The 21,538-nt window shown below is 42.7% G+C and overlaps 1 protein-coding gene across 1 annotated transcript in view; it reads left to right on the top strand.

Annotated features, from left to right (window-relative positions):
• XPR1 (xenotropic and polytropic retrovirus receptor 1) overlaps positions 1-21,538 on the top strand; it is a 113,550-nt gene that overhangs the window by 3,658 nt on the left and 88,354 nt on the right. Inside the window, exon 2 of the mRNA XM_030953664.1 lies at positions 3,406-3,457. Within this exon, the coding sequence (XP_030809524.1) occupies positions 3,406-3,457 (52 nt within the window). The remainder of the gene's footprint in view (positions 1-3,405; positions 3,458-21,538) is intronic.

Below are 21,538 nucleotides of genomic sequence, written 5' to 3' on the forward strand. Positions count from 1 at the left end.
CAGCTGATGCTTTTTTTTTGGCTGACGGTGTGCTCTGCTGCATATAATGCTCATTTTTGATGCAGGGAAATATTGGGGTTGTGAGTCCTCTGTTTATCCACCAACCCTCCTGGGTTCCTTTGTTTTCATGTCCCTCTCTGGATTGCTTTCAGGAGGAGAGCATTGCTCAGGCTTCTAAATGTAAATGTGGATCTGCACATCCAGCTGATGGAACTGTACAACTCACTTGTACAGTTGCCAGATGGCTGTTTGGTTGCAGTTAATCTGGCCTGAATTTGTTTCTCTGCAGGAGCCTGATGGTATTTTTATAGAAAAAGTACATAATACCTTTGACATCTCAACAACCGGGGAGGGAGGAGGAGGAGCAGAACAATTATTACAGGTGCAAAGTTCATGGGAGAGGTGGGTAAAGGTGTGAGCAGGTGGACCTCCCTTCCCTTTTTTTAAGGTTTTAAAGGCCTTAAAACCCCAGGTTTTAAGTCCTTTTGCTGTTGCAGGAGAGAAACAGGTTGCTAAGTTTTAGGCATCATTTCTCCCAGACACCACCTGCAGCAGGAAGTGGCTGGGGGGAGAGGAGAGCTGAGGTTGCCTGCTTGCCTTCAGTGTCTCCTGCAGAAACAGGCTTTCAGTTTTTGGGAGGTGGCCAATTCTGCTGTCAAACCCAGCTTCATGATAGGCAGTTCACACCCAGGCTTGCCACCTCCTGACACAAATCTGTTGTGCTATTTCACTATTTGTCCTTCGGGCTGTTAGCAGAGGAGCTTAGAGGAGCTTAAGTGGTTTGAAAGACTCCTTTAAAACAGTGGGGGCTTTTTTTGAGTGTTTTAAGGTTTTTGTTCTTGATTTTGTTCACTGTTAAGGTCTGGTAGTTCCATTTTAGTTTTCTTTTTGCCTTTTTTTTTGTTCTCTCATATGTATTTCCACAAGTTGACTGATGGTGCAAGGTGTAGCACTGGCACAGTCTAAGGCAGGGAAATAACCCATTTTGTTTATTTGAGGGCAGAAAGAGTAATTCTTAAGTGTTTCACATTGACAGTGATGGATAACTTTTGTAAACGATCAGTTCTAAAATTCTGTAATCCAGAGGGCTAAATAGTTTAGGTGTGAAGGAGCACTGAGTCTTTCACTTTGAGGTTATTGGTTTACTTATATAGGTCAGGAAAGAGTAACAAAATCTGCTGCCCTGCAGCTGCCAGATTGTACTATGTCAGTGTGCATGGAGAGAGGTCTGTGAGACAACTGACACCTTCAGCTTTCAAGATTGTTTAGTGCAGGACTGTCAATGTTGTCCTTTTTAATTTGTTGTTTTTTAAAAATGACTGATAAAACCAGAGTTAGGAATTACACTGGGTTTACCTCTGGGTGGGTTAAGAGATGAGTTGTTACTACAGTGACTTCCAATGTGCTGTCTCTTCTGGTTTGTTTATCCTGTGCCACACGTTGGTTGTGGTTCATGGAAGAAGTTACAGGTAGGTGAGGATGACGACTGGGATGGAAAAGGAGGAAGATTTTTTGACTGCTTGGTGTGCAGAGGCAGATCATGTGCTGCTGAGCAGTGACTCATGGGGGAAAAGGACTGAAGTGGCCAGTGCTCCTGAGGAATTTTAGAGGAGCACCAAGAGCAGAGCAGAGCTGTGCTGCTGGCAGGAGGATCATCCAGCAGTGGCTCAGTTGGGAAAACAATTATGCAAGTGACCTTTGCTGAGACCTCTGACTCAGGAGCCAGACCTTTGAGAGATGCCAGAGCTGCTGGTGCAGGCAGCCACCTTGGGTATCTTGTGATAAACAGACTTGTCCTTTAGACCTTGTGTTTACCCAGTGTGTTACAACAGCACTCAGCTCCCAGCTGCTGAGCTGATGGTTTTTACCTCCAGGGTTTGGGGGATTTGTCATTTAACCTGGAAGGTTTTCTCCTGGGGCACTGTGACTACACACCTCTGCTTCTGCTATCTTTCAGGATTATGGAAGTATGGGATACACTGAGAATCAGGCAGAATAGATAAGAACTAACAAGACCTGAATTACTTTTTTTGTGTTAGATTTCTGTGGGCTCAAGAATGAGGGAATAAGGTCAGTTTTTTGTGGTGGTGGTGGAGGAGGGTACTCACATTCAGTATGGGCATTAAGATGTGAGGTGTGTATATAAGCAAATCACTGCAGTAGGAATGGGTCCCTCCCTGTGGCTTTTAGTTCCAAAATTATGGCTCAGGTTATTCATAAAGTCCCAGAATGTTTTGGGTTGGAAGGGACATTTAAGATCATCTTGTTCCCATCCCCTGCCGTGGGCAGGGACACTTTCCACTATCCCAGGCTGTTCCAAGCCCCATCCAACCTGGCCTTGGACACTTCCAGGGATGGGGCAGCCACAGCTTCTTTGAACAACCTGTGCCAAGGCCTCACCAGCCTCTCAGCAAAGATTTTTTTCCCTAATATTTTACTCCAACCTGCCCTCTGTGAGTTTGAATCCATTCCCTCTTGTCCTGTCATTCCTGGCCACTGTCCCAAGTTCCTCCCCAGTTCTCCTGGAGCCCCTTTAGGCACTGAAGGGGCTCTAAGGGCTCCCTGGACCTTCCTCTTCTCCAGCTGAACACCCCCAGCTCTCTCAGCCTGTCTCCATAGCAGAGGGGCTCCCACCCTCTGATCCTCACTGTGACCCTCCCCTGAACTCCCCTCATTCCTTCAGCCATTGATCAGAATTCAGTTGATGTGGATGTGAGTGAGCAAACCTTTCACCCGTGCCTGGAGCAATACCAGCACTCCAACAACTGCCTGGGAAGAGCCTTCCAGAGAGGAGCTGCAAGGCAGCTCATGGTGCCTCCAGCACCTGAAACCTGATTACTTAATTAATTCTGGCTGGTGCTAATGTTGCCCTTCAGTTCCCACTTCTAGAGCAGGCCATCACCCTTGCTTCCCTAATCTCCTTCATCATGTTGCCTTCAGCTTTTAGCATGCATGTGTATTTTTGTGATCCTCTATAACAGTGATGAGAAATCCCTGAGGCTGCTTCTCCTCCATTTGCCTTGACAAACTCCTCTGTGTCACGCAACACTTCAGGTTTTGTTGTTATTTCCTCATTTTTTTTAATGTAAAGGCTTTAGCATCCTACCAACTGGGAAGTATTTTTCTGAAGGGAGATGTTGAAATGTACAGTTGGAATAAATTTTATAGATTATTAAGATAACAGGCTAGAGATAAAGCAGTCAGTAAACATGAACCTGTTTCACTTGTGAACAGAAATATGTGTGATAGCCTTGACATCACGTACCACAGCTTTCTGTGCCAGTCTGCAGGATAAAAGGGCTTTAATTGCTTTTGTTTTCAAACAGGCATATCAAAACAGTGTAATTTTTTTTTTCTCTCTTTTCATACTAACTGTGTTCCTTGTTCTCTGCCCCTCCCTTGCAGGCTTTGAAAGAGATGCTATATGCAGCTGTGGACCAGGCCCCTTCTATAGAAGGTAAGCAAATTGTAACCCACAGTTGTGTTTTTCTTGGCACTGCGTGCTGGACACGTAGTCCTGCTACTTTTCTGTCCTTAGTCCTCCTAAATTGGTAAACTTAATATCCTGATGGGCAAATGCCTGGCCTTTCACAGCCTGCGTGCTGTATTTGATCGTTAGAACTCTTTGTCCTCTTTTGTTGGGACAATAAATGTCTTTGTATAGTTTGAGACAGCAACAGCTGGATTCCTCTTGCTTATAAGGTCATTCAGCGGTGGAAGTATTTTCTTCATTGCTTGAGAATAGAGCTTTGTTTTGCTGTGAGAGCCTGCCACTCTGGGAGATGGCTGTGCTGGAGAGACACTGGTTCCTGGTTTGGTACTGGTGATTTGAGCTGCAGGAGTCTCCTCCTTTTGTTCTGTGTCCTCCCTGAATGCTCTGCTGCCTCTCCCATGTGGACATGAGTATATCTTCTTCTTTGCATGTGTTTATTGCCTTCTGACTGCTCTAGTAAGGTGTTTGGCTTTTAGCTCACTGAATTTTAAATTGTTTAATTAAGGGATGATCTCTGCAAAATTTCTTAATAGAGCCTTTTACTTCCTGTATCTTCCTTTTGTTGTCTTTAAAGTACTGCAGCCTCTGTGTTGCTTCACTCCTTACTTTCTTGCCCTTCATGTGGATTTCTGACTGCTTTATAACCTCCTTACCTTTATTATTTATTATTATAACCTCCTTACCTTTATTATTTTCACTTTTATTGCAGAGTTAATTTTACTAATTTCTGAACATGGCTCTCTGGGATTCTTGTGTATTTCTTGTATATTTTTCTTGTATATTTATAGAGCAGGAGAACAAGTGCTGCTCCTGGTGTAGTCAGTTGTCTAACTTCAGTAATGCTGGTCACTCTAAATGTTAGGCCATTAATTACTTTCCTTTTGTTGATTAGAACTGGGAAATGAGGTGTGACGTAGTTAATATAATGTGATTTTTTAAAAAAAAAATCTCAACTCCACCTGTTTTTTGATTAGAATTTTAAAGCCACAGCTGCAATAATTAATATTTGAAGAGAGTGTGTGTGGGATGGGGCAGTCTGCCCTTAAACTCTTCAGAGGTGCATTCCAAGCTGAAAACTTTGTGGAAGCAATGCTCAGGCAGGTGTAATTTTTAAATTTAACCTGACACTTAATAGCTCACTCAACTCATCGTGCTGATTTTGTTAAAAAAATCACACTTTTCTCTACATACAGGTCCTAAAACTAGGTTTCTAGAGGTTATGGTCCTAGAATCCAAAATCTGTGGGTTATCTTTGGAAAATTCAACATACACAGGCAAAGAAGAAAGTCTTGCTTTATTTTTTTTAAGTAGCAAAATTTCATAAAACCCACTCACAAACCTCTCTCCAATAGCATAAGTCTAAGAGGAACTGAAGTTTTCTGTGTAGGCCAAACTGACTACAATAACTTTCAAAGACAACTTACTGATGTTATTGAAAATCCAGCAATATTTTTATGGGGGACTGGAAGAATTATAAGACTTTTTTTTTCCTCTCTTCTGTCCATTGGTTTATTATTGACAGTGTGAGCAAATGGTGTCTGTGCTGATGGAACTTTGTGGTCTGATGTTGGAATGTGACTTCCTGGGCTTGGCCAGGGTTATCTGAGGTTTCAAGGTGGTCTTGAGTTGTAAAGTGTTATAATGCAGCATTTTGCTTTCTTTATTTTCAGTGCTTGTGTCACAGTGGTGTTCTGTAATGTGCTGTGATGTTTGTTTGGCAAAGCAAGAGGAGGTGAAGAATAAAATGACCTTACATTTATGCTCTTTTAAACACTCTTAGAGTTTTAACCTGTGCTTCTGCCTTCTTTGATGCTTTAAAAACCTCAACAAAAGGAAAGCAATGACTTAAGACAGTTTCCATCAGTAGAACAATGTTCTGTTCATTTTTGGAGGGGTTGGGTCTTTTCCTCTGTACTGTAGAAAATATAATCCAAACACTTTTGAGCCACTCCTATTTAAATCTGTCTGCCTGACCTGCCCTTAAGTGCAGAGCAGTTCCACTAATTCCTTCACCTTTTGTGCTGGAAATAAATCAACACCATTTTTCCATCTCTGTTGCTTGAATCCTTCTCTTTTTTAAGCCCTTCTGCCTTTGTTCATAGAAACTTTAGGCCAGGTTGAGTACTTGACTGCACACAAACCATGCCCAGAACACTGCTCTAGTCCCTATCACAGAATTTGGAGAAAGTTCCTTGCATTTTGGGAGGGAATGGAGCAGCTATTGTCAGGGGCTGGCTGTTGGCCTGCATGTTTCCAGTTTAATATGGATTTTGCAATGGATACTTGTGTGTTGTTTTGAGCTCAGCACAGAGACTACAGGGCTGTGCCACTGAAACCCAGCCTCCCAGTATGAGCCTAATGTAATCTCATTTTAGACTGGTCTAACTAAAATCCATTTGCTAATTGATCTCGTTGATCACAGACACGCTGCAGAGCTCCAGAGCTGGCTTTGATTTACCTTGCATGAATTGTAAGCTAATCTTTGGATAATATATTGGATTGTGAAGACAAGGGAGTTTTGTGCAGCAAAGCTGAGGCTGTTCCTGGTTCTTATTCTGCTTGGCTGGATGTGTGATCTGGCATTTGTGAATGAATTTCTTAGATTTCTGCTGCAGGCTGCTTACTATGCCAGTCAGTAAAATTTGTGTATAGACAGAAATGCTTCCCGTTCCTTAGCAGAATGCTGCAAGCACTTTGGAAATTCTTTAAAACAACAAAAAAAAGTGCTGCCCAACCAAGGCATGTTGTAAATAATGGGCAAGGCAGGTAATAGGTGGGCCATCCATCATGAACAGCTTTCTGTGGGTTTGTATTTAGGTATTTTCTGTCCGTAGATGAGTAAACAAAGCTAACTTCAGAATGACTCTTAAAGTTTTGCTTGTGCTGCTTTAGTGGACAAAGTGCTGCTGGGAAGAGGATCTTGGCTCTAAATTGTGCAGGTTGTTCTGTGATAGATGGTGACCCATCTCCCTGTGCTACATTGAATCACACCTATGTCTACCTGCTTTTTTCCTATTTTTGGGTAAAAAAATGGACTGTGATTTTGACAAAAACCCTTGTAGAGGTGGATAAGCAAAACCTCTCAAGGCTGTATGGTAGGAGGAGGTTGTTTGTAGCTGTCCCTACACACAATTCCAAGGTGGTGTGGCTCCCTGTGTTTCATGAGAGTTATTCCAGACTGTAGCATGTCTTTTCTGGCAGTTCCTGGCTGTACACATAGATTTCTTTAATCTGTTCAAAGATACTTTTTTTTTCATCCATCTGTCTCCTTTGTAATGACAGTTTCTTTATGCCAGTGTTATTCCTCCAGATGCTCCTCATCTTTTTACAAGGCAATCCCCTGATGAAACCTGCACCATCCTTCCACCTGAGCAACATCTGCACTAAATTAGTGTTCAGTCTGTTAATTCAATCCCGTGCACATCACTGGGAGAGGTATCAAATGATGCTGCATTCCCAGCTGTACAGTGAGCCTTGCTTGGCTTTCTGGAGAGTTCTTTGGAGCATGTTTGCTTCGTTAGCTGTTTGTTGCCTTCTGCTCACTGTTACCAGAACAAGGGGGATGAGTGGATGCTGCTCCCAGGATATCATTCCCAGCTCCCTGTGGCACAGCAGGAAGCCTGAATGCAAGTGTGCCAAACCAGGCACCCTTTTTTGACCCTAAGATACCTTTAGCAAGAATCTGTGATGATTCAGAGGCTAAACCTGAGCATAGCTCTGCTTTCCTCTGAGGCAGAATGAGCAGTTTGGCAAAAGCATGAAATTCTGACCTCACCTGGGGCATGCTGGGGTGGTTTTTTTGTTGATTCCTTGTCCTCCCACTGCTTCCTGTTCCATTTGTCCCCTGAGTAAAGCAGGTTAGTGGACCACTCTTGCTGGGAGTGCTCCTGATTATTCCACTTGGTGAGCAGCTGTGTCGGCATCTCCCCGAGCTCCTCACGGTGCTGCCGCGGCCACCAAAGTGCAGCTGTAAATTATTCATCCTCATTTTCTGCTCCAATGGACAGGGGCCACTCTAAATATTATTTCCTAGAATATTTGCCTTTCAGATATTTAAATTTATCCTCTCTTTAATACTTGTGTAAACAAATATTGTTGGTGTAATATCAGATGGTACAGGAGCGTCCTGTTGTGTCCTCCCATTATGGGAATTATTTAACCCCAATCCTAAATTCCAGTGGCACTTCAAGCAAGGATCACACTGGTTCTGTGGGGATGGAATGGTGTATCAGGGTAGGAGTGGGGAGTACAGGTGCTCTGGGGTGGAATTCAAACCCAAAAGTAAGAGGTGGTGCTAAACAACATGAATTGGTAGGGGAAAAGCTTTAGTGGTGACAGATATCCCCTGCTGGTGCCTGTAATCTTTGTTGTCTCCTGATGGATTAGGAAAGCAAGAGATGCAAGTTTGGGACATTCTGAGAGTGCCAGCACTGGCAGCCTGTCCCATGTTATCCCACCCTTGCTTCTGCTTTCATTTGTAAAGCACTTGCCCTGTTAACTGACAGCTACAGATCTTTAGTTTGGATTTATTTCTGTTACTGAATAAACAAAAGAGTATTCTTTAGGGGCATAAATAATCTTGGTGAATAAGTAGGGTGTAGGACATCGCATTCTTTTTCTTTCCAGAGGAAGTTATGAGCCTGACAGTTTTTGTGACATGCAGACATGCTTTGTAGGGTTGATCAAAGGCTTATGATTTGTCTGTATATATGCAGATGCCTTCTTTTTATTTCAAAATAAACATTTATTTCCAATTGCACAAGCTTACTTTGTAGAGGCTTTAGATTTTGTTTACATGGGAATGCTTAAGGCTTTAAAAGAGTCTTCAACAGAAGTGCTGCACATCAGAAGCAGTCACAAAGAGATTAATGCTTTGTCTTTATTTCAGCATGTTGTCACACACCCACGAGGACACGGGGCTTGGTGTCCTACACCCCAGATGCAGCTCCTTGATTCTGTCTAGGCTGTAATTCAGCCTCTGTATTTATAATTAGTATGTAAACTAACAAAAAAAAAAAAAAACATAATCCCATGACAATCCTCTTCTCAGTTGGAGATTTGATGCCAGGTATTGGATGAGCTGTAAAAAACAGGTTATTGGGCTTGTGGCAAATGTTAGCTCCCAGAGTGTGCAAACGGTGGACAGGAGGAGAACTTGGCAGCACACCAGCATTTAGAGAAGGAGAAGATGTCTGGTTTCTCTTCCCCTGGAGCAATAAAATTTGAAAGGTAAACAGTGCATATGGTTGGAGTAGGGTCCAGAGAGAACAGCTGGATGCTCACTGAAATATTTGGAGCACAGATGCCTGTGTGCAAATGTGGAGTACCGTGTGTTCATGTAAAAGTCATTTTGCTGTCAGGAGCGGCTCCGTGCTCACAGCAAGTCAGCACAGAGACTGCTTTGTACCCAGCCCTGCCACTCTCTGTGCCTTCAGAGCAGCCCACGCTGCTGGTACAGTGACTTCTCTGGGGTGATGAGCACCAAGAGCCTGAATTGTGCTCAGTCAGGAGTGCAACGTGGATGTGGAGTGAAGGCCAGGTGAGGCACAGAGCTGGAGTCACAGGATGGCATCAGAGAGTGGTCTGGGTTGGAAGGGACCTATAAAGGTCATCTAGTCCAGCCCTTCTGCCATGGGCAGGGACACCTTCCACTAGCCCAGGTTGCTCCAAGCTGTGTCCAACCTGGCCCTGAACACTTCCAGGGATGGGGCAGTTTCTGTGGGCCAGGGCCTCCCCACCCTCACTGTGACAAAACCCATTTTCCTTGGATGTAATCTAAACCGACTCTTTCAGATTAAAACCATTGCCCCCATCCTCACACAACAGGCTCTGCTAGAAAGTCTGTCCCCAGGCTAATTGGGTGATTGAAAGTTGATTGTGGAGACAACCAGCCAATACAAGGTTTGATGTCATTACTGTCCCACAGACCACAGGTCCTCAAGTTGTGGTCTGAGAGTCCATTCAGGACCTGCTGATGTGCTCAGGGTCCTGTCCTGCCTTCTTATAAACCAGAAAGTCTCCTGGAGGCAGTGGGAACCTCCCTGGGGCTCTTGGGGTGGTGTGGGACCACACAGGGTAACCAAGAAGCTCATGGGGGTAGGTGCTTTAGCAGGTTGATCACCATTTCTTTATGAAGGAAGCTTGTGATTGCAGTCAGTGGAAATGCTGGACTTCCTCACCCTTTCCATTTGCCCCATGGAAAGCTCCTGGCTGATTCTCTGCTTCATCTGTGTGGACAAGCCTGGAAACTTGTGTTGCTGCTGAGCCAGTCTGTGCTTAGAGGAATTAACAGTGCTGGTAATTTAGCTGGAATGTGCCAGGTTTCATGTTAATGGTCAGAGCTCAGGGGTTGGAAAGTAGATTTGTACCGCTGCAAGATTGGCAGGCAGCACTCCTGAGACAGCAGTGAGATATCAGGCAGCACAGTGGCTGTGCACAGGAGAGCACTGCACATGTTTATGCAAGAGGCCAGTATTTATTGCTTTGTTTCAAAAAAAAGCTTCTCTAGACATCTTAACAGCAAGATTTAGTGTGTGTGTGAGGCAGCCTCTGGCTTTCTAGACATTCCTTTGGCGCTGTGTTTGATATAGGTGACTTGAATTATTAGACAATTAGGATTTTTGGATGAGACTGTAGCTACTCAGTGAATAATGCAGCATGAATTAAGGTTGATTGGTTTCTCTCTCTTTAAAAATGCATGCTGTGGCCAAGGGAATGAGCAGAGTGTCCCTGGAAGGAGATCTCATTCTTCTACATCACAGCTGCTTGTGAGGTGCTTCAGAAAAATGGCCAACGTGCCAGTGGCCATGGAGTGGTGACATCTCTGTGGGATGTGGTGCAGGACCAAAGGTTGTCCCTCTTCCTGGAGTGGTCCTTTGTGTTCTCTTCATCGGCTGGAAGGCCACAGCACAAAGAGTATTGCACAATTCGTCTGTCTCTTCGATTAGGTAATTTTGCAACTTGCAACAACGTGGCAAAAAGTCAACCCCATCCTGGTGACTTCTGATTTCTGAAGTGAAAATGAAAGCTAACTGCAGATTTGCATATTTCACCTGTATTGGTTTTTTTTTTTTTAACATTGTATCTGTAGCCTTACAGCTTGACATCAAGCAGATAAAGAATTAATTTTAAAATGTGCTTTTTGTAAATACATAATCTTTAGTTACAGCTTAAAACTGCAGAACTACAGCATCTTGATTTTACAAAGCCACTGTTAAAAAAATTACTTCAAAAATTTCTATATTATTCTATTTATTGCACGGTCATGTAGTTAAGATATTTTAGATTGTTTTATGCTGCCTTTGTTGAGTGTGGTAACCTTTTTTCCCTGAATTAGCACAGCCTGAGTGTGCAAACCTGATCCTATAGTCCAGTTCTTTTGGGAATTGAGAAGGGGAAGCTGTGGAGAGGTATAAAGCATATTTTACTAACCTCTGGTATGACAAGAGTACATAAAATTCCTTAGTTGTAAGGCAGCAGCACCATGAGTCAGAGTTGTCTATGTTTAACTAAAAATCACAAAGAAAACTGCCTGAGAAGACATAAATTTACTTTTTAAAGTGGTTTTTCTCTGTCCAGGGTGGTGACTGGGATCACAGAGGGCACAGACATCCCTGGGATGGTGCAAAGCCTTTCTGGGCACTGGCTGTTCTCAAACTGTGCACTCAGCAGCTTGGCTTCCCCTCTGCAAGGGGGAAACCTTGTTTATCTCCTAGGAGATGGAAAACCAATTTCTACTTCTTGATGAGAAGCTGGCAGGCTATTTGACTAAACAAGAGAGGCAAGGCAGTGTGGCCAAGAAGAGGGGAATATAAATACCAATATAAATGCAATTTATTTTGCATGTGCTATATAGCCCCAAGCACACGTTTTAGAGGGGGAGTGAGAATTTTCTGCATGCTGAAATGCCAGCTCTAAATAGAAAAAGAGGCAAATTTGACATCCAGACTGTGTTTATAACCTTGGTTTTATTTTTACTGTAATTGCTTTTGCATGCTTTTATAAATGCTCCTAATGTCTTTGTGGGGCAAAGTGCAGAGGAGCTGCAAAGATCGCTGTGGGTGAGCTGATAACTTGGGATCTGTCTTGTCCCACAGTTGCAGACTTGTTCTGACATGTGGCCAAGGCTGCTATTCTGGAGCCTCCTTGCTGGGATCCCATCCCTGCACAGCTCTGGGAGTCACAGGGTTCAGTGCCAGCCTCTGCCTGTCAGCCCTGCCATGGGTCAGCTGTAGGGGAAAAATGGGCACTGCTGCTCTAAACCCCCATTTTTTAAATTTTCATTCTCTCCTGTTCCAGCTGATTGATCATTTCTATGAGTTTGTTGTGAATTTTTTGGGTTGAATGCTGTGTGTCAGGGCATTGGTGTGGTTGCTGAGGGTGAACCCAGGTCCTTTATGGGCTCAGCTGCAGGAGCGAGTCACAGGAGAGGCAGTAAAATGGGGTAATAATGAGCAGAATTGGCTGATGGACCTATAAAGTGAATTCTATAAAGAGCTTAATGGGATTTAGCTTTTATTTCAGTGTTTTGGTGTGGCTTTGTCTTCGTTAATCAGAAGTAGCAATCAGGAAGTGAGGAGAGAAATAACCCGAGAGCCTGATGTGGCATTCCATGTTATTTCATGGTCCTTGAGCTGTGCAGCAGTCCAAGGCAAAAGTCACTTTCTCCCCTGCCCAGCCACAGGAGAACACACTTCTCCCTCAGAAGCCTTGGTTCTGCCTGCACCTTGGTGAATAAAGGTGCAGGAAAAGAACTTTTGGAAGTTTCATGTGCTTCTAAAGCCTTTGGGAGATTGCAGTTCACTCTCATGCAGAGACAAGAAAGCTTCCCAGGGAGGATGAAGAAAAGGAAAAATCAAAATACCTTGTGCTTGTCTGTGATCAAGCTAGATTAAATCATGCTCCCAGGTGGTATTTGTGTATATAGAGATTGCATTTTGGATGCTGGAGGTGATGATTTTGACAGTCATTTATCGTGTGGATTTAATTATTACGACATCAATAAGATTCGTTTATTAAAGCTTCACGTTTCAAAGGATAAGCCAGTAAAATGTAGATTGTACATGAAATTTTGAGCAGTTGGAGGCAGGGAGGATAGAGACAGAATTCTGAGCTTGAAGGGCTCACCACACCTGATCAGCCCCATCTGCTGTCCTGACCCTGCTGAAAAGTGTCTGGTGGTTCTGGTCAGCACTTCAGATCCTGCAAAAATACCCCATGCATGTGTGAGTTTTAGCAATATATCAGCAGCAGGGAGCCTGACACAGCTTTATGGCTGTTCCCTTCAGCAGATGTCCTTTTTGTGGTGAGGCCTTGGGAAGGGAAGGAGCGAGGAGGGTGACGAGTGGAGGGATCATGTGTGTGCAGCCAGCATGGCAGGAGCTGCTCAGGGCTCCAGTCCGGCTGCCTGCCTCACATTTCCTTGGGGTGAGGGCACTGCTCTCTGCCTTTGCTGGATTCAAGGTCTCAAATCAAATCCTGTGTCTCAAATCCTCAGTCCTGTGTTTAATTCTATGCTTTGGCTCACAGGCCCAAAGTTCTGAGGGTTCCCTGCATTTTGGATTGCAACATGTCCCCCTTCTTTTTGCACCAAGAGCACTCCTTTGATGGGTTTTGTGAAAAGTGCATATTTTATGATTGGCTTTTTGCAGATATTCAAATGAATATTATATGTGTTGTGTTAGAAAGTGACGCTGTATTAATTCTCTTAAGTAGTGTGTTAAATATAGTTTTGGGTTATAAAAAAATGTTAAAATAGAAACTATGCTATGCAGGATACTTTTTTTAAAGAAAGGACTCGCAGTGAGATAACAGCCACAGGACACCTGAATCTTTCAGAGAAAGAGAATTTATTGCTCCATTATCAGAAGAAATGAACTTCTTCCTGCCTCGAACGATGACCAGACAGAATCTTGTACTTGAATGGGATTTATGTATCATGGATGAGGTGTATGAATATGCAACAGGCTGTTGCTTTTAAGGGTTAATCCTCTGTTAACAGCTGTCCTTTTTCGGGCTTATTTTGCCCAGAAAAAGGTACCTGGACTATAACTCTTTGTCTTTATTGTCTCATATTGTCCTAATCCAAATTGTCCAAATTATTATTACTCTAATTGTATTACTATTTTTATAACCATTTTATTACTATTAAACTTTTAAAATTTTAAAAACAAGTGATTGGCGTTTTTCACAGGTTTGTCAAATCATCATTTGTGTGCACTGGAGCAGGCAAGGCACAGCTATAAATCTTAAAATCTTTCCATCACGGTGCAAGGCTCAGTTTATTGAGTAGATCATCCAACTCTGGTGGATCATTTTGCTTCTGGTGTTATCTGCATCCATGTCCTCTTGGAGGGGAAGATCAGTTTGCTACCAGTGGTGTTTAAACAGGACTTTAAACTCAAGCTCAAAAGCTCCAAAAGTCCAGACAAAAGACTTTTAAGTCTTCCCCTCCTGTTTCAGAGATCAAAACGCAGCTCAGCTAGAACTGATCTGTACCAGTTTCACTTTCAGTTTCTTCTGCTTTCAGGCAGCTCCTCCAGGTTCAGTTCCAGATGTTGCTCTCAGGGTAGATGTGGTGGTAGCACCTGAGATGGAGCAGATGTTCTTCCAGCTCAGGAGGAATCCAGCATTGGAAGGAGCCTGACCTGGGCTTGGACTTGCCTAAGCAGAAATCCAAGTAATGAATTAGTCATCAGGCAGAGAATTCACTTCCCTGGGGACATGGGGAGGGAGGCTGGTACAGCCCAGCTGTCAGTCAGGAATTGCTGATGCAGGAACTCCCCACCAGCTGAGAAGATTCCCCCTACTGCTGGTAATATAATACATGAAAGCTCAGTTGCCAAATCCTTCAGTTTAGTATTTCAGTAGCAGCACGAGGCCTTCATGGCAAGTTTATGGTCTCTTTACCTAAGCTGCAGAGATAATTAACTGCAAACCTTAATTGTGGCAACTCTGCTGTCTCCTACATGTGAGGCAATTTTATTGGGGCCTTTTTGTGTGGTCAGGAGGGCATGCCAGAGGGTTTTTCCATCTCCGTTGTTTGGGAGTGATTTCATGGTTACTGAGGTATATGGGTCACAGTGGGGTGAGTTTGGGATGACGTGTTTCTGCTCTGTCACCTTGTACCACCTTGGCTACAATTCTCATTTTGTTTTGGTTTGGTTTAATTTTCCTCTCTTGTTTTGCATTCAGCAGTAGCACGTGGCTCATGGTGGCTTTTCTCATGTGTGATAATTATTTTGAGATGTTTGGAAGCTTTATCAAGTGAGGAAGGGGAATTACAGCTGTAATTGTGTGCTGTTCTCTGCATAATTAGCTCAACATCTATTTGAGATTTTCACTTACATGCACTGTTTCTGTCTTTAGCATGGTTAAAAGGCTTCTGTCATTATTCTTTTCCTGCCTTCTGAATTTCTCCAGCATAACTCCCAGCTATGCCAATGCTTGGGGGAGTTGCCATTATGGCTCTTGGCCAAACTCTCAATTTTTCTGTTACCTTTGCTGGACAAGCCCCACGTGCAGTAGCAGATAAATGAGTGATTCTCTGCTGTAGCAAGGGAAAGTGGCACAAGAACTTCAAGATAATGGTTCTTACTGTGGGCTTTTACATTATTTTTTTTTAAATAGTGAATAATACCTTCCAAATTTTAGCTTCAAGTTTGCCTAAACTTTCTGGTACCCAAAGGGCTTTATTTTTGTTAAGACCTATACTGAACTGTGTTGGAAGTGCAAAATAAGAATATTGCAGGGGGGTTTATTCCATGCACTGCAGATGAGATTTCTGTGAAACTCTTTACTTGCACTCTTTACTCTGAATATTTTGCTGTTACTTCAGCCAAGATCACGTTGGAGTTTGAAAATGGTCTTCTTGTGAGAGCACAGTCTAGAGAATGAAGTGTTCAGTTTCTGTAATGTTGCTGTATCACTACTTCATAGTAATTGCAGAAGATCCACTTGAAATAATCTAAAAAAAAAAAAGGAGGGGGAAGAAGTTTGGACATAGTGCTAAATTCACGACTTCCTTAAGTTATTTTGCAAATGTCTATCAGACCTTGCAGTCCTCACGTGATTCTGCTGTTGGGAGATGTTTAAAAAGAGGAAGTAAAACCAAACCTCTCAGAATAATATCTGAGGTCAGTGCAGGTTTTTGTCTTTTAGGAGTTCCTTGTAACTGTAACTCAAAGAGTTGGTATTATTTGAATTAATTATTTTTTGTCAGATGAAAATAGTTAGCTGTAACAGAATGGAGAAAACTGCCGCTGTGACTTCTCTTCCCATTCTTATCTTTACATTTTCCAGTCCATAGGCTAGGCTAAGGCAATACATCTTGGGCTGCTTGGGAACTGGTGTTTTGTCATTCTCCATTTTTCAATTTTAAGTTTATTTACAGAAATCAGCAAAAATAAGGAAGTGCTTCATGTGCAATGCTCAGTCGCTTGAGTGTTATGTATGGTCAGAGTTGACAACTTCCCTTTTTAAGGGGCTGGATACAGATTTGTGTTGGGTCATCATTCCGTTTTTAATCTTTCAAGACTGGCATTATTGATATTTTTTAATTTAAAATTTCTGGATTTTTAGTTTGACTCCAGTTCTGCTGTGTTGGAAGTGAGCGCAGCTGCTTTGCACTGGGGTTGTGCAGCCCCAATTCTTTCTGCTCTGCATAACATTGCCACGAGCTTCCTTGGAAAGTTGATTTATCTAGACCTTCAGTTTCCCCTGTCAGAGGGTGACAAGAGGTTATTTGAACTGAAAACAAAGGCTCAAATAGCTATTTGAAATCTAAACAGAGCAGGGAGTGTGCCATCTGAGAGCCAGTTCTCTCTGCTTTATCCAGTGCTGCTCTTGCTCACCACACTTGGGGAAACTTCTTGTTGGTGGGGAGGGAAGTTCCCAGTTGGGTTGCAAAGCCTGTAGCTGTTTCTGAGGAGAGGAAAAGAGGAGGCAGAATCCACCCACCCCTGCCCAACGCCCTTAAATTCATCTCCTGGGCATCCCTTTAGTGCGTGGGAGAAAAACTATCTGCTCAGATCCTACCAAGAAATGGCCTATTTAATAAGCATTCTGTAGATTTATTTATTTACAAATATTCCTGGTCTGTAATTAAGGAAGGCAGCTCTTTTCTGTGCTGCCTGGTGCTCACTTCCAGGCTGGGAGCTGCACGGGATGAGTGACTGCATCCGTCTGTTCCAAACAAGCAGCTCTGCAGCTGATCAAAGCAGCAGGATTAGGCTGCTCCTGTGGAATTCAACTGGTGAGGAGGGGATAAATAAATAGCAGCTCTGAAGCAGACCTACCTGAACTGACAGTCTTTGTTGTCAACAGGATAATGGGAATTATTTGGTGTTTTGCTTTGGTTTGGTTTTAACAGAGGTGCTGTTCTTTCTAGCGGAATATTTGCTCTTCAAAGCGCAAACAACTGGGTAACTCCTGGTGGAAAGCTGCACTGCACACAGTTCCATGTGCAGGGCAAAGTTTATCTTCACCAAGCTGTAAGCACAGCATCCTTTGGTGGTGTGGGTTTTCCATACATTTTTCTTATAAAGAGGGTTTTTGGTTCACACACACATGTATTAATAGCCTGAATTAAAACCTGCATGGATACTCATATGTCTGTCTTCTAAAGCAACACATTTATCTCAGACATGGAGAAGAACAGGAAACTAGCAATATGTCATGGATTACACTTGCATTTTGGGCTCTAGATGACAAGTCAGGTTGTCTTTCCCCCTATCACATTTCTGCTTTTATAATTCACCAGACAGTCTCACCTAAATTGCATTTATTCTGTTCAAAGGCAGTCCTTTTGTTTTCTCTTTAATACTGCTTTTTATTCATCCAAAGTGCATCTCTATGAATAGTAAGTACTTGATATGAGCCCATATAATCATCTTAATGTAAAAAGAAACAGCTTTTAGAACAAATAAGTTTTTTTCACGTTCTGCACTTAAGCATTTAAAATTATTTCCAAAACCCTAGTTTTTGTAGGTTGAGTTGAAGTTTGTGCAAATTTCAGTGACCCATTAAGTAATAAACTAAATAAATGAACAGCACAAACCTAGCTCTAGTGTTTTTGGAATTGTATCTGTGGAAATGCCACTGTCCCTGTCTAGAAAGAGCCAATGGAAGAACTAAACCAGCTGCTGTCAGCTGTGGACTCTTTCTGGTGCACAGTGAGGTTCTTGTCTCTTCTCTTTCATTGTTGTTTTATTTCAGGTTAGAAACCAGTAAAAAGTCAGAGTTCCCTGTTAAATGAAGAGTAGAAATACGTCAGTGTGTCTACTACAATCTGTTTCCACTTACTGCTCCTGTCAAATTGGTTACATTCACAAAGCACAAGTAGCATTTGTGGTACAGGATGATTTTTAAAGGCAGATTTTTGTGTAATAGCTTTTCCTTGTCATTTTATTTTTATTACAGCTTTCTTCTTACTGTATAGTGAGGAATTTGACGTCTGGAATAGGATTCAGTGTCTGATTCTTTGACAAGCTCATTTTGAGTCTGGCTGTGTCTCATTTTTATTGATTACAGTATTTCTTTTCTATTTTTTGGGTACCTAATTTAGTAGCTGGTAACTGAAGACACTTGTGTATTCTGTAAAATTTCAGTGTAAGCATTTGAACTTGGATTATGTGCTGCTGTGGGGGAGTGGAGGAGGAAAAGGAGGAAGCAGAAAAGTGTGGTTTGCTTTCTGGGCAAGGAGTGAATTCCTGCAGAAGTCATGGCACTGGGCAAGGGGCAAAACCTGCACTGCTGATGCTCCTCAGCTGTTTTCACTCCTTGTGTTGGCTAAATCTTGTAAAATTGTTGGAGCTGTGACTCTCTTACAGAGGAGAGCAAGATAATGTAAGCTCAGAGCCTTTTCTCCACTACATTGTTGATAAAGGACATTTTTTCCTTGTTATTCTTTAAAAAGGCCTGCCAGACTACCTAAAATGTAGTTTGCTTATCTCCTATGGAAAACTCTTAGTTCTGGGGGTCAGGTCTGTCCTGCCTTGCCTCTGAAGTTAAATTAGCTGGTTTGGTGTATGGGCTGTTGCTTGTAACATTGTTTGTGGAATTTTATGGAAGTGTTGTTGAGAATGTGGGTATGAGTCTGTAGGACTATCGAGGCAGGCTTTGATGTGAGCCTTGTTAGACATCATCATCCTTATTGCCTGTGAATGGAGGCCACTGAAAGAGCACAGGAACATTCTCCTAGAAACCATGAGCAGTGTAGAGCAAGGCTGCAGAAAATGCCTTGTGGTGTTTGTCACAATTGAGAAGCACAAAGAGATTTGGTGATGGGTCCTGAGCAACTTGGAGCTTGAACCCAAATTATTTTTACTTCAAAATCACCTTCTGTGGCATTTGTTCAGTTTAAGCCACTGGGTGTTTTCTGTTTTCCACAAGCTGCACTCTCCTGAGCTTTCCCCTTTGCGTCTTTTCCCTCGAAATGATCCTTTCAGTGTAGTGATTGGGCTAATTTAGTTTGTGGACATCTTATGCCAGTCACTCCTGTTCTGGCTGTGAGCAGGAGCTCTTCCATAACAGCCAGGTTGCACCTCATCCCATGACCCACTGCTGTGGCTGGTTCTGGTGTCAAAATTTACTTACAATGAACTTCATTTTAATTTCCCCTGGCAGCTGGTGCTGGCAGAGAGCAAGGATCTGATGTTCTGATTAGAGAGAGCAGGAGGGAATTTGTTCTCTGCTGCTTTATGCCCCTCACCAGAGGTGTGAGTCCTGCAGGTTTTGCATCTCCTGCTCTGCCATGGGTCTGATGGAATTTCAGACCTTGTGCTGTGCATTAGCATTTTAATTTTTTTATATTTAACCTGTTTAACGTTCCACTTTACATCTTTCAAGCATTTCCTGTTGGGGGAAAAGTGATATTTGTTTGATTTGGAATCAGCGTTTAGCTTTAATCAGCAGTGTGGCATTAAGAACTTTATCACAGTAGAAGCCTGAGGGTTTAAAAAAAAAAATCTGTGGCTTCTCTCTGTTCTTGCTGTTTGTGTATGGAAGTGTGTTGGAACGTTCCCTGGTGATGCTGATACTTCATTTGAATAACTTGGAAGTGTGGTTTCTTATAATGAGTAAATTTATCCTGTGGAAGGAACTTTAATCATCTAGATTTTTTTTCCCATTGCTTCCTCACACCTAGTTGGAAATTCATGAAACCTGGTGGAGTTTCCAGGACCCTTAAGGACTTGCAATGTTAAAATCATTCATTAACTGTTCTAATTATGTGACTTCTAAGGCATGCCCGTGTGCTTCAGGGCAAGCAGATCTAATGACAAATACCTGACACCTGGACTAAATTGCAGAAACACAGAATCATTAAGGTTGGAAAAGACCTCTGGGATCCCTGAGTCCAACTGTGAATCATGTTCACCACTAAACCATGTCCCCAGGTGCCACATCCTCACATTTTCTGAACACTTTCAGTGATGGTGGTTCCAGCACTTCCTTGAGCAGCCTGTTCCAAAGCCTGACCAGCCTTTCAGTGAGGAAGTTTTTTGTAATATCCAATGTAAACCTCCTCTGGCTGAGCCTTTTTCCTCTGTCCTGTCACTTGTTACCTGGGAGAAGAGGCTGACTGAGAAGAGAAATGAAGGCTTCTCCTTAAATGCATCTGGACAGATGATGTGGCTGTTAAAAATATTAGGGAAAGAATAAAAGGAACAAAATATAGTGGTAGGTCAGATGATGATAGATGGGCAGTGTGCATGGATATTTTTATTTGTTAGATACTTTTTGCAGGACTAAAAGACTTGGCACAGGATTTTCTCCCAAAATGTTAATGAAGGATTTGGTTTATTGGTGTTCCATTGTTAAAATCAAGAGACAGTTTTAAAGAAATTTTCTTTTACACCTACAAAGGCAAAAATCTTTTCCCAGTCAAGTAAACAGATCTATATTTTCCTGTGATTGATGTAGGCTGATATGGGTGGCATTTGAAATTCAAACTGCAGGCAGCTTCTGACATCTCTGTTGCAGGTGGCTTCTCTGAGGTGGACCTGTAGATAAGGCTGCTGTGTAGGCCTCTCCCAACATTTAATGTCAGAAAGGTGACCTAAAATGAGTTAATTTTATTAACAGAGGTAAGTTTGGGAAATGACAAAAGGAGGTGGTAATTTGTTAAAGTGTTCTTTAAAGAGCAGTCAGCCTGAGTCTTTGCATTCAGGACATCAGCAGCTGGAAACAAGAATAACAAAAGTTTAGGCTTTTCAAGGTAACAGAGAAGCAGTTCATCTAACAAAAGCTATAATGTCAGGAGCAGAGAAAAACCAGCTTCTTGAGAGAAGTTGTACCTGCTGGTTTGTCTTGATAATCCTGCAGGAGTTTGGCTGCTTGTGGATTTTCACTGAGCAGTGCAGTAAATTCCTTTGGACTTGGCTGGGAATTGGCTTCACCTGTGCTCTGTCACTGAGTGCTGAAAGAAAGGCACACTGGCACCACAGAGTTTGTTTAGATTTGCCCAAATGGAGTTTTAGTGTCTGTTATAAATGAATTGTAGTACCAAATGCATTTCTTGAAAGTGCTTGTTGGAAGGTTGCCTTCTGCGCCAGAATGAGGAGGGAGAAGTTATCTTGTTGATACAGCTGTAAACTGAAAATAAACCTAAAATTGAACCTAAAAGTAATTTTCTGTGACTGTGTCTGGAAGGGATCATTTGGAGCCTGGAATGCTCCACAGGGAGTAAGAGAACCAGTCCCACTGGAATTAGTAGGAAATCAGAGCTGTACAGGCAGATCAGATCTGAGAACCAAACACTGAGCCACCACCACCACTCGTGGCTTGTATTTCTGCTGCTTTCTTTCCTCTTTCCCTGCTGGGATGGGAAGTCCCCAGTGACATTTCTCACAAAGGCAGAGTGTTCCTAGGAAAAATGGGGAAAAATAGGATTCTGGAGCCAGCCATGGGTTGTGGTGGCTCAGTAACCACGGGATACTTGAACAATACAGAGAAGTATGTGGAGGACAGCACACATTCTCCAGCTCTAGGCAAGAACTGGTTTGCTTGCATTTCCTTTAGAGAAACAATCAGGCTTGTTAAGATGAT

Source organism: Camarhynchus parvulus, chromosome 8, assembly GCF_901933205.1.
Source record: "Camarhynchus parvulus chromosome 8, STF_HiC, whole genome shotgun sequence".
Lineage (NCBI taxonomy): Eukaryota > Metazoa > Chordata > Aves > Passeriformes > Thraupidae > Camarhynchus > Camarhynchus parvulus.